At 46.7% G+C, this 19,239-nt stretch overlaps 1 protein-coding gene across 2 annotated transcripts; it reads right to left on the bottom strand.

Moving 5' to 3' along the window:
* Nucleotides 1-1,371: 1,371 nt before the first annotated feature.
* On the bottom strand, nucleotides 1,372-12,638 carry LOC117668282 (major histocompatibility complex class I-related protein 1-like). Of its 2 annotated transcripts, XM_034422061.2 has the most exons (6): nucleotides 12,531-12,638; nucleotides 10,454-10,729; nucleotides 9,142-9,417; nucleotides 8,570-8,851; nucleotides 2,581-2,670; nucleotides 1,372-2,079 (listed from the first exon to the last, which is right to left on the bottom strand). In XM_034422061.2, exons 1-6 carry the CDS (start codon nucleotides 12,598-12,600, stop codon nucleotides 2,039-2,041), a joined length of 1,035 nt encoding a protein of 344 aa, XP_034277952.2. In that variant the 5' UTR covers nucleotides 12,601-12,638; the 3' UTR covers nucleotides 1,372-2,038. The 2 variants fall into 2 exon arrangements, with proteins under 2 accessions (XP_034277952.2, XP_060541527.2); XM_060685544.2 differs by lacking the exons at nucleotides 1,372-2,079; nucleotides 2,581-2,670 and adding an exon at nucleotides 6,165-7,090.
* Nucleotides 12,639-19,239: the final 6,601 nt, after the last annotated feature.

A 19,239-nucleotide genomic window follows, 5' to 3' on the forward strand; every position in this document is an offset into this window, starting at 1 on the left:
AAAAGTGAAATTCATATCCATCTGAGCTAAATGTGTAAATTGTTCTCTTTCCAGCAAAGAGAACAAAGGCAGCCCATTCTCTTACATGGGCAGCAGGAAACTGTCACTCATCAGAACATTTACTCTGTTACTACCGTGTTTCCCCGAAAATAAGAGCCTGTCTTATATTTTTTTTGAACCCTGAAATAAGCGCTTGGCCTTATTGCCATGCGCTCAAAAGCCAGATTGGGTTTATTATCAGGGAATGTCTTATTTTGGGGGGAAATAGGATAGGCAATGACCAATAGGAGCTCTCTTCTGCTCTCCTTTTGACTTTTTTTTTTCTTTGCCCAACCTATATAGACTGAGATGAATCACTTTAGAGGAGATGGCTCTCGATTTGACAGAGGAAGAATGGACGCTGCTGGATCCCAGTTGGAGGGCCTTCTGCTGGGATATCATGATGGAGGTGTAGGAAGTTAGCACCCACCCCTTTCCTGGAAGAGTGAAATATTTTAGGAAATATGAAAAAGGCAGAATATTATATTTCCCTGGATGAGAAATGGAGAAGCATATTTTGAAGCAGCTCCCATCTTCCTGCCCCCACCCTTTGTCAATGGGTCATTAAGGCCTGGGCCAGTCTATTCTACATAACAAAGATCTACCTCCTTCAGGCAGAGCCATAGTAGGAATTGCCAAAGATCCAACAAAGATAGGATTAGCCCTCTACACAATAGCAGCAGAAACTCACCACATGTGACTTGGGAAGCACATGTGACCATCAGACAGCAAGGCTAGCTAAGACCCCAACCCCCTGGGAGTCTGACAACCAATCAGGATACTCTTTTGGGGTCCCAAGAAATGCAGAGCCAGAGAGAGAGCATAAAAACCCGAGGATTTACTGTATCTGCCCCTTTTCTGTTCAGGAACTCAAGCCATGTGATCCTGTCCACCATTAAACCATCTTTCCAAGCAGTCTCCATGTTTCCAGTGTCTTTTTCCCCACTTGGAGCAGAACCTAGAAGGATGTTTCTTCCAACAGAGGTTTTTAGGAATATGGCCGCTCTGGGTAAGGCCCCACTTTGCCCTGCCTTCCATTCATTGGGAAAGATGCTTTCAGTGGGAGGTTAACAGTGAAGATCCTTTCACTCGTTTGCTTCAAGTGGGTCAGGACTCCTACCTGCCACCACCTGAATTGGCAGGTTCCTTTCAAGCCTTTTTAAATCCAAAAATATAAACTGGGTCAGGCCGTTTAGTATTTGGCTGAGAGGCGAGGCCTGTTTTCCAGGCTGGCCCTCAAAAACCATCCTGAAAGAAGGTGTGATTGGCCATTTCTGCCTTGATGCCAACTGTTAGATCGGCGCAGAGAAAGAAAGGCGCGACCAGTTCTGGTCCATTCAGCACTTTATTTAGTACAGAAAAAGACGAGCGGCTGTGCTGCCGGGGCTCTTTAAATACGCTCCGGCAGGCTCAACCGCCCAATGACAGTTCTTTAAATTTCCCGCCGGAGGATTAGCCAATCCCCGGCGGATGCCCAAATAAGGACATAACAATTGTCCCAAAGTACCCAAATAGATTCTGGTTTCACCAGAACCAGACACAGAAGGAGCACAACCTACACATTACTCCAAAGTCTCTTTTTCCAATCAGTTCATAGTTGGGAGAGCCTTGTGGTGGCAGAGCAAGAGGAGATCCAGCTGGCATCCACCAAGCCTCCTTTCTTCTCAAAATGCCTCCTGCTGATCACATGATGGCCAAGCCTCTCCTTTCCATCTGAGCAAGTTCTCAGTCAGAAGGATCTTCCAACCAGAGGGGTCTTCTCACCTTCTTGAGGGCTCCGTGTCCCAGATGTTTCTCCTTGGAGTCTCCACTCCCAAGAACAGCCTGGCTGTTGTGAAAAGAGACCCACTTTCCACAGATGATTTCTTGAGACAAAGAGGAAGTTAGCAGAACTCTTCATGAGCTTCTTTTGTGTTTGTACATACATACTTAGATATGCAGCTCAACTGATGCCTCTGACTCTCACTCTGACTTGGAGCTACCATGTAAAGACGACAAATCACACATTTGATGCTTCTCTGTATGCAGTTTGATGTTTCTCTGCAAAAAAACAACAAAAAATAGTCGACGCTCAAAAAAATCCAACAAAGATCATCCAATTTCCCCAAATGAAAAGCCCCAGGAGATATTTTACAATTTTTTAGTCACAACCACTTCTATAATAGGTACAGGAAGATTTTTAGACTACAAACGAACAGATTTGCCCCAAGAGAGACCTGCTGCCTCTGAGATGAAAGAAAGGGAATTGGGAGAAGCAGCATCTGGGAGGGGAGGAAGGTTTTCATGGAAATCCTTCTCTGTTGCTCTTTGACCAAAGCATTTGAAAGGGGCGGAACTGGGATGCCTCTTTCCAACTCAAAAGAAAACAGGACTGTCCCAACCTCCAACAACCTTAGCCAAGTGAAGACTGGCATCCCAGCAAGAGGCCGAGATCTCCGATGCTCCCAAAGTGGGCTGGGAAAACAGGACAAAAGGAAGCCCAGAAGAATCTCCCCCAAAGGGAGAGACTATCACCCCCCCCCCCGCAAAAAAGATACTTACTGAAGAATATCAAAGTCCCAACAATCACACACAACAGGACAAGAGCAGCCACAACGCAACCGATGATGAGGCCCAGGTTGGATTCTGGAACTGAATTGGGAGAAAGAGCAGATCATTGAAGGAGAACCCCAAACAATCATTCCCATTTGGTGGCAGGTAGCACCTAATTATGCCAAAGGGCTGGGAATTCCCAACATTAAACAGTCTAAGGGGCTTCTCTTCATGTCCCTCTAACTGTAGCATGAAGACGCCTTGCAAACCATTGTTTACAGGACGTGTCCTCATGACGCTGCTTTTGTCTCAGATAAGCCAGCATGAAAGCAGCCGACTCTTTTCTTTTTCTTCTTTCCTTCCTTCCTTTCTTCTTTCCTTCCTTCCTTCCTTCCTTCCTTCCTTCCTTCTCTTCCTTTTCTTTCTCTTTCCTTCTTTTTCTTTCTGTCTTTCTCTTTCTTTGTCTCTTTCTTTCTTTCTTTCCTCTCTCTCTCTCTCTTTCTTTCTATTCATTCTCCATATTTTTAAACTGCCCGTCTCCCTCATGTGAGACACTAAGCAGTCTACAATAAAATGTTAAACTATAAAAACAGCATATAAAAATTTAGAAGGGGAAGGAGGCCAGGATGATTATTGTGTGCTAAGTCAAAACAATCAAACCACGATTTGTTTAAGAGATACTTAAACCCAACCATTGCCTTAACTTTTCTTACATCTAATTCAGCCAGCATCTAACCGGCTTTGAGAAAAAAATCATGATTAAAATCCTTGGCAGGAGAGCTTATGAGACTGAAGACTCGCTCCCAATATACCCATGCAACAGATCCTAATACATTTCTTTGAATGATTATTTGATGTTAATTTGACTTCAAGCATCTCATGGCCCAAGAAGAAAAATTGCACCTGGTCATTTTAATTTTGCAATTAGTGAAACATGAATCAGTGAACATGTTCTGGATGCAACACTTATGTCTATTGTGGTTGGATAGTCCACAAAGAACCGGGGTCCAACTCAGGTGGCTGAGTGAATTGCAGGAAGAGTTCCAAGGACCCTATAAGTGAACCCTAGAGCCGTGATGGCGAACCTATGGCACGGGTGCCACAGGTGGCACGCGGAGCCATATTGGTGGGCACGTGAGGGTTGCCCTAGCTCAGCTCCAACGCACATGCACGCACCAGCCAATTGATTTTCAGGCCTTCCGGTCCCACCGGAAGTCAGGAAACTGGCTGTTTCCAGCCTCTGGAAGGTCTCCGGGGGATGGGGAAGGCTGTTTTTGCCCTCCCCAGACTCCTAGAAAGCCTCTGGAGCCTGGGGAAGGGGAAAAGCAGGCCTACCGTGCCCACCATGGCATCGTGTGCCAAAAGCAGTGGGAAGTGTGGGGAGGTCACGTGCGCATGCGCGGGAGGGCGGGGAGCATTGAATTATGGATGTGGGCACCCGCACCTGCAACCCCCCCATGCTCCCCCCACTTTTGGCATGCGACGGCAAAAAGGTTAGCCATCTCTGCCCTAGAGAAACTGGGGAGGTCCTGATTGATATGGGTTGCCTAGGCCAGGGCTGGCTGATTTGCTCATTATGTTCTTCAGGAAATCCAGTAGCTATCTTTTTTCTTTTCCTTGAATAGTAGCATGTTATTATTTAAAGCAAAAGGCTTCATATCATCCATCCCCCACTTTTTTAAAGTATACTTTCATTTTCTTTATCTCTTGTAAGATGGGTCTCTCCCCCTGGAGGAGAAGAAAAGAATGAACGTTCACTTCATATACTCAGTCTTCTAGCCAGGAAGTGGCATGATAGAAATTGTTTCAATCTTTGCATTTGGAGCTTCCAACCGAGGTGGGAATCCCAGGGCAGCCCTATCACGTATCCCACCAACACCACCACTGCTCTTTCCTCAAGACTAAACATGCTGAGCTTCTTCTATTCGTCTACAGAGGATTCAGTTTCCTTTCCTGGATCAGCCTTGTTGCTGTACTGTGAACGTTTTCCAATTGCTCCGAATTCGTATTAATGTTGTGTCCTGCCAGCGGAGTTGGCAGCAGATTCAGACAGTAAGGAGGTTGGGGAGGAACATGGGCCAGTCCTGGAGTCTGGGGAAGGCTCTGATGAGGGCTCTGCATCGGAGGCAGAGAGGGGGCCAGGGCCGTCTGATAGTTATCAGCTGCCTTCAGAGTCAGACATCAGTGAGGCAGATGAGCAGCTGGAGCCTGTTCCCAGTGTGCGCTTGCACAGAGTTGCCGGACGAAGGGAACAACTAAAAACAAGGGTTTCTTTAAACCCTTGTTCTTTCTTTCTTGGGAGTAAGGCCACAGTTGGACAGGCGACCCCTCCCAGAGGGAAAAAAAGAGGAGCGAAAGAGGAGTGGCGTTTGCAGGAGACAATTAGTTCGCTAATTGGTTTGTGATTCTCTGAGACTCTTTGCCAAGTTTTGAAGATATCGGCCTGGCAGGTCTCCAAGCCAGATAAATTCTGTAAATTCTCTCTTGAAAGACTTTGCTGAAGGTGAATGAGAGGAATTCACTGCTTGTTTAATAAAAGAGGTTTTGTTGGGACCAGGATTCAGCTTCGTGCTTTTTGGGGAAGCCTAGATCAGAACAATTAAAGGGTGTTGCCTGGAACTGGACCTTCTCCTTGAGGCTGGCTCCGATCATGGCAGAACACAGAGAGAAATTTACCTTTATCATTTGGAAGTTATACTTTATTTGGGGTAGACTAAAATTGCACACAGCCTTCTTAAAAGGTACACTATACTTCAGACTCATATTCTGTCTCCTGCCAAGCCAAATATCCCCTACCCAATACTTGCTCCTTTGATGTTTATTTCTTAAATGAAGAACGTCGCACTTAGAATCCTAGAGTTAGGAGGAAGGAATTTAAGAGGTCATCTAGTCTTACCATTTTCTCGGTACAGGATCCATTACATTCAGTCGGATGTGATTGTGACTTAGCTCATTTGAGATTCTCATCCTTCCTGGACATTGTTTTCTTTTGAGTCCTTCTTCCATTTCATTGTTGTTCCTCTCAGCCCATTCTGAATTTCACGCCCTTGTTTGAGGATATTAGCTCACTCGGCCAGTTTTATATCACCTTCAAATTGGATAGCTATTTGTTCTATTGATTCCTTCAAATCACTAAAAGGAATATTGAAGAACAGATGACAACGGGCTGATTCTTCTAGCATCCATTTGATATCTTCAACTTGATGAGGAACCATCAATGGGGACTCCTGGAGGAAGATTTTCAAGCCAGCTTTGGATTCCCCTTCATTGTCCAGCCATCTGGCCTCCTTTGATTAGCCGAAGAGGCCTTTGACTGACTCCAGATTGAGTTTTTATGGGACAAAGTGCCTGATTTACCATAAAACTTTAATACCATGGAACATCCAGATGACATTCTCATCTTTTAAAGATCCCTTAACTGTTCTCTATTTCATTCTGCTCAACTGCAAATAAAAAATACAAAATTCTGCAGATCTGGAACATGCATTGTAGGATTTGAGGGGGGAAATACCCAGGGGCAGAATTTATAATTTATAATATCTAATTTATATCATGCCACTTCCTCTCCTGATTTTTGGATGATGGTGAGGAGTTGTGACCAGTCCAGAAACAGAAAAATTCTATGTCAGGTTTCCAAGTAACACCCCCAACGAAATCAAACTCCGAGGCTTGAAGTTCCTCAAAGCTAACTTTTATTAGAGATGTCATATTGGCACATCGTGTTGTGGCTCCGTTATCTGAGCCTGTGTCATCGGCAGGAGAGGATTCTGAGAGTGAAGGAGAGGAGTTGGCAAGGCCTCCCTCTCCAGGACCCTCCTCTCTGGCAATGCCTTCGGTGTCCACCAAAGGGCAAGAGATAGGGCCGGGGCCAAGCACGTCCACGCAGCCACAGATGGACAGTGATGAGGGTAATGAGTCTTGGCTGGATCCACGCCAGCGTCGCAGAAATAAGCGCGCGCAACAGAAGAAAAGGTGTGCCCGAGATTAGGCTGAGTCACTGGACCACACCCCACAGGATAGAAAAGGGAGCGTGGTGGCCAGTCAAACCTTGTGACGAACAAAGCTGAAAGCTTCCACACCATTCTGCATTGCCAAACTTTTTGCTATAGACTTTGCTGGATTATCTCTGGACTTGATTGACTCCATAATTATTGAGCTGTTTCTTTTGATGTACCAGGAGTGGGGAGAAGTTATCTCTCCTCTTCGTAAATAATAAACTCTTGGCAGGCAGCCACTAGGTTGTTGCCAAGTTCCATTATCATAAGGAAAAGGATTTTGCCAGCTGGTTTGGTCTTTAACTCTTGAACGTCTGTTGGTGTGTGTGCGTGTGGTGGGGGACAGAACACATCTGGGAAAACCCGAATCTGAGAACTTCCGGGTTTTTCTCTCCCAAAAGAAAGTTCAAATCCTTGCCCTTCACCCACATGTCCATCACACGAACCAATCAGGTACCCTCCGGAACAGAAGATACCTCCTCATTCTTCTCAGCACAGCTGCAGGGCACAACGGCCTTGACTTTCTAGAAAGAATGTTATTTTGACTACATATCATCTTCACTCCATACAATTCCCCCCCCTCCCATTTTCCCACAGTAGAATTTGTGGCAGGCCTGAAGGCTCAAAGGAAAAAAAGATGGCTTCCAGGTCTGACATTGTAATTTTTTTTACTTTCAGAATTTCAGGATGAAAAAAATGGAATGTGGTGATATCCAATTTCTAGAGGGTCCCTCAAATGGCAGAATCAGATTTGGTGGGGGCTCCAGGGGGGGCAGGATTAAGGAAGGGAACTTTCCATTTTTCTTGCACAAAACTCAGGACTCTCACTGAAGAGCAGCCACGGCCCTGATGGATTGATGCTTGATTTTTTTTTTAAAAAAACGACTTTTTTATTTTATTTTATTCAGACTGATAGTCGCTTTTCTGACTACGGAGGCCTCAGTCCAGCCACTCTATGCATTTCTTGAAGTCAGCTGCAGTTCAACAATTTAAATGAAATTTGGCCTTAAGAAAAGGGACTACGAGACTCCGCCTGACTTTTGTACTTTGGGAAGGCTAAAGAAAATAAAATCTTTTTTGGGTGCTCAGTATAACTCCTGCTCCATGGCTGGAGATAGGAAACAGGCCAGTGACAAAGGCTAAGAGACTCTAAGGGCATTTAATCAGGACCGGTCAATTCTTGTCATGGGAGTCTGTTGCTTCCCTTAAATCACATAAAGCCAATTCTATGGACTGCTCCAGTGGTGAAATGTAAAATTTGTTACTACCAGTTCTGTGGGTGTGGCTTGGTGTGTGGGGGGGTAATGTGACTGGGTGGGCGTGGCCAACTTTTTTTTTTTTTTACTTTTAAAACATTTTTTCTACAACCTCTTCAGCCGAAGAGGTTGTAGAAAAAAATGCTTTTAAAAGGCTCTGACGATCCCAGCTGAGTTGCCTGATCATCAGAGGCTTTTGTTTTCTTTTAAAACAATTTTTTTTTTTTGCTTTTAAAAGAAAAAAAGCCTCTGATGGTCACGCGGCTCAGCTGCCTTTTAAAAGCATTTTTTTCTACAACCTCTTCAGCCGAAGAGGTTGTAGAAAAAAATGCTTTTAAAAGGCTCTGACGATCCCAGCTGAGCCGCGCAATCCTCAGAGGCTTTTTTTTTTTACTTTTAAAAGCATTTTTTCAGCTGAAGAAAAAATGCTTTTAAAAGTAAAAAAAAAAAAAAAAGCCTCTCAGGATCGCGCGGCTCAACTGGGTTTGGGGGGTGGGCAGGGATTTTTGCTACCGGTTCTCCGAACCACCCGCCATCATCGCTACCGGTTTTGGGCGATCTAGTCCAAACTGGGAGCATTTCACCCCTGGACTGGTCCCTGCAGAACCATCAACCTCAAACACAGGAAAAACCAACAGCTTAAAAGTCAAGTATGCTCACTGATGGACACAGCTGAGATCAAATTTGTCTCCCACAACCCTGCAGCCAGAAAAATAGCCCAGCCTTTCCCTCCCTGCAGCTTCTTACCTTTTATGGCCACATCCAGAGGTTCCTGCAGACCATCGTGTTCCACATAGCACCAATAGCGTCCCCTTTCTTTGGGATCGATCCGGATGCTGAGCCAGTAGTGGTAGGTCCCATCCGCATTGGGGGCTACGGACCCATGGAGGGTGTCCTGCAGCCAGACCTCCCCGTCCCTCCTCCAGGAGGCATCGATCTCCTTGGGGTAGAAGCCGTGGACCTGGCAGATGTGCATCTCCATCCCATCCTCAGTCTCTGTCCTTCTGGTCACTGTCACCACTGGGGGCTCTGCAGAAATGGCACCCCCAGAATTAACTGAGTCCTACCAGAGCCTAGAAGGTGGATGAGAAACTTGGGAGTGGCAGGAAAGTCTCCCAGTACCTTCCACTCCACAACCAAACAGAGCTTCCTGTGTGCTGGAGAGGTGCTGGAAGGAGATTCCCTCCTGGGCATCCAAGACAATGGACCCAAAGGGGCCAAATGCGTTCAAGAAATCCGGCCAGGGACCCAAAGAGCTGAATGTGTACAAGAGATCTGGCCATAAAGAAGGAAAGTCCCGCCTGGATCCAGATGCTCACCTGTCCTCAGGAGTGTGTCCTTCCCGTAGGACAGGTACCTCTGGAGCCACTCTATGCAGATTTCCTCCAGGTAGGCCTTATGTCCCTGACTCTTTCCCGGAATAGCATCCCATTTCCTCTGGGTGATCTGGGCCAAGGGGTTAGGAGCCACCCAGGTGAGGGTCTCCTTGTCGAAGGTGATGAAGGTCCTTCCGTCATATCCAAGCTGCAGAAACCCTCTTTTGCTCCCATCTGCGCAGAGTTCACAGCCATACATCCTCTGCAATGTGTGAAGGCCTGAAATAGGGGCAACATGATGGTTTGGAGTCCTCAAGATAGACAGAGACCCTCCTTCGCTGCAGAAACGTTGACAAGGGCACTGACACCCCCATTTCCTCCCTAGCCTTCAAGGGAAAGAAAGCCCCCATCAATAACCGCCCTTCTCCCCTCCCTTGACCTGCCTCCCTGCATTTCCTCCCCCCCCAACCAGGGATGGAGCCCCTGAACCTCGCCAAGAAAAGGGAACCTGGAAAGGCCAGCAGAGGATCCCAAGGGAGATCCAGGAAAAAAAGGAATTGCAGAAAAATTGGAGGGACGGATATCCTTCCATCTTTCCTTCTGCCATTTCTCTGCAGGGCAGACTCTTGGGGGGGGAAGGAAGGGATGGATCCCAGAGAGTTGCTGAATCTGTGGCTGCAAAGAGTGACTGACAATCTTGTGGCCTCGAAGAGGATCTGGTAGATCTGCAAAGAAGCCTGCAGGGATCCCTGTGACTATAAATCTTGGCTCTATATTCACAAATATTCACAAATATAAGCAGGTCACAAGGGGTGGTTCCAGTGGTGGGTTGCTACCAGTTCGGGCAAACCGGTAGCGGTGGCGGGAAGCTCCACCCACCCACCGGATGCTTCTGTGCAGGTGCACACGCACGTGCCCAAAAGCGAATCGGTAGCAATGGGATTTGAAACCCACTACTGGGTGGTTCCCATTTTGGGCTAAGCAGAAACATACAAACAGGCCTGAAAAAGGAGGCTCCCCTCCACTCTGGCTTGTCTCCTTCCTCCCTTCTCCACCAGGGGCATCCTATCAATATTCAGACAGATAGATGGATACCTTTAAAAATGTTTTTATTAACTGTAGTTAGCAGAAAATGTCAGCTATGGAGGCAAGGACAATCTTATATTGATTTTTTAAAAAAGAATAGACATTATTTTTAAAAGGTATGGAAGCAGACTTTCCCTTTGAAGTGACCACCACCACCCCGGACCTCCCCCCGCTGGTTCCTGGGAATGAGGAATATGGTGCAGGAGGAGCCATCTATCCCATCACTCACCTTCGCTCTGATTGTACCGACTCCTCAGATTCTCCAGGCTTACTATGAATGCCTCCTCTTCGCCATGTGATATCTGGGTCTGACTGTCCCAGTACTTGGGATCCAGCTTCCCCGCCTTCTCTATCCAGGAGACTCGAGGCTTCAGCTTCCGGCTGTGGGTATCATAGTGAACAAAGACTTGACCATCTACAATCCCCAGAAGAACAAAGTGGGGCAGCTCCTGATTGGGGTCCGAGATGGAGGTGTAGAAATACTTCAGCGAGTGGGAGGAACCGCCTGGAACGGAGCCAGAGGGACAGAGTTAATGGACTTCGGCTGGAGAACCCTGATCCTGTGGGGCACAGCTGGCCCCCTTTTCAGGTCTGGAAGGAAGAAGAAGAGACTTGGGGGGTGGAGGAGGAAGGGGAAAATGAAGGGAGAGATGTTGGGAGAGAAAGAAAAAGCAGAGGGTGGAAAGAGGGAATGACCAAGAGGCAAAGGAGCTGTCAGCGTTCCAAATTATGATCTCCTCCAGCGCTGACATGAATGAAAGAGGGAGAAGCTTTGCTTTAATGCTGAGATGAACTTTTACCTAGTTCCCTGCTCTTTAGTAGAGAGCGTTACCTGGGTGACAGAGGGAGGGGGGAAATTCCTGTGGAAAGAAAGTGCTTGGGATGAAGAGATGGATCTGCACGATGGCCAATGAGACATTGGGGTTGAAGAACGGAAAGGGAGGGGTTGGAAGGAGGTGCCAGTTTTGGCTGCACACAGAGTTCAGGGATGTCGTTCTCCTATTCTTAAATAAAAAAAAAGATTCATTAGAGACCTTGCGTTTGAGAATGAAGTTTATTTAAGATAGCAACGAAACCTGACAGGAGCATCTTCTGGAGGGCCTGAAGGGTTGGAAGGCAGAGAGGTTGGGGGAGAGAGAGGAAGGGAAGGGAAACCAGGGCCAAAGAGAGAGCAGGATCCCCAAACTTTGTGCAGTCATGTTCAGTTCTGCCCTCTCCCCTTCCAGAAAGGCCTCCGTCAAAACCCCACCCCCCTGCTGGGGTGGGGGGGGGTCCCAGGGCACCAAAGATTTTAAAGATAATTTTCAGGATCATTCACGGGACTTATTTGGGCAGAACCTGGATCTACACAGAAAAAGGAAATACTTGCACAGCCCAGAGAAAGAAATAGTCTGACTTCCTATTCTATCCAGTATGGTCTCCCAGTCCTTCGCAGTCACAGGAAAAGGCCTGGGTCTCCTTCTTCCTGCTCTTCCCCACAATCCCCGGGGCTTCTCAGAGCTTTTGGGGAGAGGGAGCCCCAGATCCACTTCCTGCTCTGGGAAGATTTCAGCATCCAAAGGGATCAGAGCTTTTCTCTAAGAATAGGAGGGGGGGGATCTGACTCTCCGTGATCCAGAACCTGCTTCTTTCCCTTGTCCTGCTGAGCAATGAAATCTGCCTTAGAGGAGAAACCAGAGGATCGAGGAGAAAGTGACAGTCAAGAAGGCGGGATCTTTAGAAACATTATTCAAGGACTGTTTCTCTCTAGTCTCTTATCCTGTTGCAGTCACAAGGCAGCCTTATCCCAACGGTTCAATTACACCAGCCTCCGCGTCGGCCAATACACTGAACCGATTCCAGACACAACCCGGGTCGTCCTAACACCAGAAGCCACAAATAGCCACAGATCACAGCTAAAGGCAGGAAAGAGGATCCAGGTGGAGGAGTTGGGCGAAGGTAACCAAGAGGTTTGTGAACTGACCTGATCACCAGCAAACTGAAAACCTCCACTTTGGGGGAGGGAAAAGAACTGCGCTTGAGGGTGCCCAGGTAGACTTGACTAACATCTGGAGGGGCCACCCTTGTCCTGTTCCCAGAGGGGCTCCCCTGGGGGAGAAGAGGCAGCAGAATCCCATCCAACCTTTGAGGTTCCTTCTGAGAGTGGCCAGAGGGGGAGGGGAAGCGGACTAGAAAGAGGACTAAATCAGGATTCTCTTTCTGGGAATAATCTTTTTTGGGGGGTGGGGAGGAGAAAGATTCCCTGGATGGATTCCCACCAACAGAAGAAGGGGCCAGAACCCCTGATGGCCCCTGAAGGGACTCACCGAAGCAGCTCTCCCGTAAAGTGACCGCCACCAATAGCAGAAGCGACAGAGCCAGAGAGTGCAAAGACATCCTGGCCACGATCCTCAGCCTGCGCTCCTCTCTCCTGAAGTTGCAGGCAGAGAAAGACACGCTCCCAAAGACCAACAATACAATAATCCAGTGTGAGCTGGTGATTGGCTGATCTCAACCAGTAGGAAAAGTTTCTCCTCTCAGTTACCAAAGGGGGTAAAAGGAAAACCATCCCATCAAAAGAAAGCTCTCAACTAGTGTTGAAGCACCAAGCCAGCCAGAAACAAATCAAATTATGTAGAAACAAGCCAGCAAAAGCTGAACTGATCAAATTACCTACTGGATTGTCTAAGCTTCCCTTCTCTTTGGCAGCTTCCTTGAGAGACACACAGACAAACTACAGACCTGCGACAGGCAATTCCTGACAATGATAGGATAGGAAGGTTTTGTTCTCTTGTACCAAGTACAATAAATGTAATCTTCTTCCCAAAAGGACAAATGTAATTGATCGGGAGTGAACAGTAATCCTGTGAAAGAATTCACATAGATTGCTTGTAAATAACAAACTTTCTGTGTGAATATCTGAGCCGTATTTTACACAACATGCTAGATTTGGACTTCTGTCCTAAAGGTGAGGCTCTCCATTTCTGCAAAAATAAACAGATGAAACTTTTCTCCCTCGTTCCAGCCACCCTTGCAAAGAAACCAGAACCCAACGGAGGCATCAGTTTACAGAGGGACCTTCTGCCTCCCTTTCATGGCTCTGTATTTCTACTGATGAAGAAGGCAGAGGCCATTAGGGGGACCTTCCAATTCCTGGTGAGTCCCTGGAAACTGGCCGTCTGTAGGATGAGCCTCCCCTTCAGATCATCTCTTTTCTCTCTGGGTTCACAGCAGGCGTAACCTTCATCTGTTTTAACTGACTGATCCAGTGGTGAGTTTCTCCCGGTTTGCACCGGTTCGGGAGAACCGCTAGTAAAAATTTGTCATCGGTCGCAGGACCGGTAGTAATGGCTGGCTGACCACGCCCCCGAACCGGTCCCCCGGTCACCACTCGCTCACCCTGGCCACCATGTTCGTCGCCACCATGTTCTTCACGCACACACATCCCATTGCCTTGCAAATCCAAGGGTCTTATTTTCAGGGAAACACGGTAGTTTAAAGAACCTGACGGGCCCAAATCTTTTTATGTATAATATAGCCTTTATTGTCATTGTACATCATGTATACAACAAAATTGGTTTTAGCCTCACTGGTGCAATCCACGACAAAAAATACAAACAACATAAATAGTATAAAGAATAATCCCTATGCAATTAGGGGGGGAAATAAAAATAAAAATTAGTCATACGTTTCCATGTGTGCATGGAGTGATTGTGGTCATGTTTAAGAGTCTGACAGCCCAAGGATAGAAACTATTTTTAAATAGTTATTGGTTACAGAAACAATACATGCTTTTGTTATATATGAAATGACAGAAAGCAAGTGATCAAACAATAAAACCAGCCCAGCCTCCAGAACCTCTCTAGGAGTCTGTAGGAGCCTCTCTAGGAGTCTGTAGGAGCCTCTCTAGGAGTCTCTGGAGGCTGGGGACAGGAAAAAACGTCACTTCCTGTCCCACCGGGAGTCAGGAAATGGGCCCTTTCAGCCTCCTTAGGGCCTCCAAGGGGGTGGGAAAGGCTGTTTTCACCCTTCCCAGATAAATAGAGAGGATCTGGAGCCAGGTAAGAAAGAAAAACGGGCCTTCTCCCCCCCCCGGCCCTCCAGAGGCAGGAAACAGCCTGTTTCCCTACTTCTGGTGGGTCCAGAAGGCCCGAAAATCACCTGGCCAGCGCGCGCATGCGCCCCAGAGCTGAGCTGGTGTGCCCACTAATATGGCTCCGCCTGCCACCTGTGGCATGCGTGCCATAGGTTCGCCATCACGGGTCTATATACTCTCTTTTCCAGATAAATTTTTATCTTGCTTAATACTTGCAGCAGGGGTGGGTTCCACTTTCCTTCGTTACTGCTTCGCTCTCGTGAACGTGTGGGCAATTTGCACGCGCGCATTGCTTCTGCACGTGTGCAGAACTTTCTGCACATGCGCAGACCGTCTGTGATGACATCCGGGCGGGTCGGTGGAGCCTCTCGCTGCTGCCGCTACCAGTTTGTGTGAACCAGGGCGAACTGGTAGGAACCCACCACTGACTTGCAGGTGCCTCCAAAAGTCTTCCAGAAGACACTTTCTGTTGTGTAGTTGCTGAAAAAGCAAGTTCTCCCATACCAAAAGAAACGGCCTTGGCAAAGGAGAGAAAAACACGCTGCCTTAATGTTAAAAAAATTATATCCAAACTGCCATGTTAAAAGTGCAAATGTCCCCTTTTAAAATGCCAATAATGAAATCCCAGGCAAAGCGCTGCCTGTATTTAATTTTAGTCCTGCAAGAGAATATCAGGTATCGTTATCAGGTAACACAAATATCCCCAGGAAGCTCAACCAAAGTGAAGGCTGGCCTACAAAATATGTTCTTCAAAGAGGAGCTTCCAAGAATCATCTAAAGTTAGCCCAAGGTCGAGTTCGAGGTTGTCAGCAGGTCTACAGGGCTGAGATTCAAACGTGAAATTCATATCCATCTGAACTAAATGTGGTTTCCAGCAAAGAGAACGAAGGCATCCCAACCTCTTCTATAGGCAGCAGCCAAATGTCACTCATCGGAACATTTACTCTGTTGCTAGGCAATGACCAATCGGACCTCTGTTCTGCTCTCCTTTTGACGGCTGTTTTTTTTCTTTACCCAATTTATATACCAACCATTTTCACAGTGTTTGCAAATTCCAGATTTCTTTTTTTTTTTTGCATAATTCATCTTGATTTCCATTTCTCTTGCTGATAACACTTTGTTAGTGAACTATTTAATTATTAATTTTCATAGAGAATTGCCTCCGTGGAAGCTTAATTTGGCGGGCAATAGTTGTCCTCTTTGGAAACTTTTTGAAAAACTTCCTTTTTCTTGTCTCATCCAAAATCACTTGTGTTTTCATCTTGCCTTTTCTCCGTTATCTTAAAGTTTAAACTATCCTGTCGTAAAAGCTTTGCTTGCATCCCAAACCGTTTTCCTGCACATAGTCCTTGATGTATGACAATAGGGGCTGGAAAACTTGTCATCAAGAAGTGTGGTCATTCAGTGAAACTTCATGTGAGCACATGAGGTGAATCCCTGGTCGTTAAGCAAGACTGTTAAGGATGATGGTTCTAACCCAATAACTCACTAATCAAAGAGTATTTTATTTTCAGTCTTTTATTCTAGACCTGGATAGATCCTAGGCCTTTTATTGAATGGTTATTGACCTTATGTTTATCTCATACAGATACACAGCTGGAACTGGAACAAGATTACCTCAGAGAGTCCTTTTTATACCAAAGGGGAGGAGTCAGGAATCAGGTAGGATTATGGAAATGAGAGGGCGTGTGATATTGTTAACCCTTGCAGAACTGTAGGGAGGTAGGGATACAGACAAGATATAGACAAGTTAGACATTTTACATAACAAAGACATCACATGACTGCCACTTTACCTGCCGGCTTCTCCATTGACATTCCTGGTAAACTACTCCAAACTCGACTGCAGAAAATACGACTTCAGCAACAGAGTGGTCAATGCCTGGAATGCACTACCTGACTCTGTGGTTTCTTCCCCAAACCCCCTTAAACTGTCTACTGTCTACTGTTGACCTCACCCCATTCCTAAGAGGTCTGTAAGGGGCGTGCATAAGCGCACCAGCGTGCCTACCATCCCTGTCCTACTGTCCCCATTTATTCGTATCCATCTCATGTATTCATAGTTATGTCTACACTGATATCTGGTATCTAATACATGCTTGACAAAATAAATAAAAATAAATAACATGATGTCCAAGCCTTTCCTTTCCACCTTCTTGGAAAACAAAGCAGCTTCTCAGTCAGAGGGATCTTCCAACCAGAGGGGTCTTCTCACCTTCTTGAGGGTTCCTTGTCCCAGATGTTTCTCCTTGGGGTCTCCACTCCCAAGAACAGCCTGGCTGTTGTGAAAAGAGACCCACTTTCCACAGATGATTTCTTGAGAGGAAGAGGAAGTTAACACAACTCTTCATGAGCTTCTTTTGTGTTTGTACATACATACTCACATCTACATCTCAACTGATGCTGCCTCTGATTCTCACCCTGACTTGGATCTACCATGTAAAGAGGACAAACCACTCACTTGATGTTGCTCTGTACTTATTTTGATATTTCTCTGCAAAAAGAAAAAATAGTCAAAGTTCAAAAGAATCCACCAGAGAGCATATGAATTTCCCCCTGTTTAGAAGGAAAAGCCCCCAGAACAGGGGTGAAATGCTCCCAGTTTGGACCAGATCGCCCAATCCGGTAGTGATGGTGGCGGGTGGTTCGGAGAACCGGTAGCAAAAATCCCTGCGCCCCCCCACCATGCTCAGCTGAATCACATGATCATCAGAGGCTTTTTTTTTACTTTTAAAAGCATTTTTTCTACAACCTCTTACAATGAAAAAATGCTTTTAAAAGTTTTTTAAAAAAAAGCCTCTGATGATCGCGCGGCTCAGCTGGGATCCTCAGAGGCTTTTCAAAGCATTTTTTTCTGCAACCTCTTGGCCGAAGAGGTGGTTAAAAAAAATGCTTTGAAAAGTCTCTGACGATCCCAGCTGAGTTGCCTGATCGTCAGAGAGGCTTTTCAAAGCATTTTTTAAAATGCCTCTCTGACGATCCCAGCTGAGTTGCCTGATCAGCAGAGGCTTTTCAAAGCATTAGAAAAAATGCTTTGAAAAGTTAAAAAAAAAAAGTTGGCCACGCCCACCCATTCTCTTTACCCACCACCACCAAGCCACGCCCACAGAACCAGTAGTAACACATTTTACATTTCACCCCTGTCCCAGAGGTATTTTACAGTTGTTTAGTCACAACAACTCCAGGCCATTCCTATTAAGAGACACAGGAAGATCTTCAAACTACAAACTGAACAGATTTGTCCCAAAAAAGACCTTCTGCCTCCAAGATGGATGGAGGAGAACTGAGAGAAAGAACAGCAGCAGTTGGGAGGGGAGGAAGATTTTTCATGAAAACCCTTCTCTGCTACATTTTGACCAAAGCCTTTGAAAGGGGCGGAACTCTGATGCCTTTTCCCAACTCAGAAGAAGACAGGACTGTCCCAACTTCAGACTCAGCCAAATCTAAACTGGAGTCCCAGCAAGAGGCTGAAATCTCCCCAAGAGACTATGCGACCCCCGCCGTGACCCCCACCCCACGCATGCATGCAAGAGGTGGGATTCAAAAATTTTAGCAACTTGCACCACGGCAGAAATGCCCTCCCAGGTTCCAGAGTCTTTTCTCGAGTCTCCGGGAGGGTGAAAATGGCGTCCCCTGGGCACTGGAGGCCCTCTGGAGGCTGGAAACAGGCTGATTTCCGGACTTCCAAAACTTCCAAGAGGCCTATTTTTTGCCCTCCCCAGGCTCCGGAGACTTTCCTTGAGCCTCCAGGAGGGCGAAAACAGCTTCCCCTTGGCTTTGGGGGCCCTCCAAAGGCTGGAAACAAGCCCGTTTCCCACTTCTAGAAGAAGTGGAGAGCTTCCGCTCTCATCCCACGCTCTCCACATCCCTGCACAAGCATGCGCTCCCCTCGCATGTGTGCACATCTCCCACATGCGCATCCCGAAAATCAGCTGGCCAGTGGGAGGCACGTGCGCATGTGCAGTGGAAGTGAGCTGGGTAACAGCTCACATGCCCGCAGAGAGGGCTCTGCGTGCCAGCTGTGGCATGCGTGCTATAGGTTCGCTATCATGGGTATAAGCTCTCCTTCCTTAAGCAGAAAGTTGGACTAGAGTCTAGTTGCTAGACAATCTCTGAGGTCCAGCCCTACGATTCTATGTTCCAGGTTAGAAACTCCGAGTGATCTTAGAATAGAATAGAATTTTTTATTGGCCAAGTGTAATTGGACACACAGAAAATTTGTCTTGGTGCATACGCTCTCAAAGTACATAAAAGAAACAATCAATATCAATATAAATCATAAGGATACAAGCCAGTCGCACACTCATAAGTGGAAGGAGATGGGTGATGGTAACAATGAGAAGATTAATAGTAGTGCTGTTGTGGCCCATCAGTGGCCTGTGCAGCTAGTAGCTGATTCAGACAGTGAGGAGGCTGGTGTGGTGCTGCGCCAGCAGCCTGTGCAGCTGGCACTCGAATCAGACAATGAGGAGGCTGGAGAAGATGTGGTGCCAGAGGCGGGGATTCAGCCAGGGCCTTCAGAACCTCCAGAAGCTCCCTTATGTGAAGAGGACGAAGAGGAGGAGCCTCTTCTCGATGCACAGGCACGCAGAGCTGCCAAAAGGCAGGAGTGGCTCCTCAGGAGGAGGTCTCCTCGAGAGTAAGGCTTGGGGCTAACTGGCCACTCCCTTAGCCTATTTAAGGAGGAACGCCGACTGAAGCAATTTGCAGGGAACAACTTAGTTCACATACCTTCGTGTTTTGTCTTATCTTATCGGCTTCCTGCAAATTGCTTCTGGGCATTCTGCCAACCATAGTAAGCTTTCAGTTATTATTCTTTGAATTCTTGGCAGCTGTTAATGCAGTTAATTAACAGCCGTTGTTGTAAAAGACTGGTTTATTTAGTAAACTAAGGTTTGAACGGACTTTGTGTGTGCTGCGTTCTTTGGGATCCGTAGCCAG

Source organism: Pantherophis guttatus, chromosome 2 (genome assembly GCF_059756535.1).
Source record: "Pantherophis guttatus breed Tessera chromosome 2, ASM5975653v1, whole genome shotgun sequence".
NCBI classification, from domain to species: Eukaryota; Metazoa; Chordata; class Lepidosauria; order Squamata; family Colubridae; genus Pantherophis; species Pantherophis guttatus.

Coding starts and splice junctions, on each gene's coding strand:
- LOC117668282 (XM_034422061.2), bottom strand. CDS start 12,600: ATGTCTTTGCACTCTCTGGCTCTGTCGCTTCTGCTATTGGTGGCGGTC. Junction 10,730..12,530: donor TTTACGGGAGAGCTGCTTCG/GTGAGTCCCTTC, acceptor GCTCCGTTCCAG/GCGGTTCCTCCCACTCGCTG. Junction 2,671..8,569: donor TCTGGATGTGGCCATAAAAG/GTAAGAAGCTGC, acceptor CTCCCAATTCAG/TTCCAGAATCCAACCTGGGC.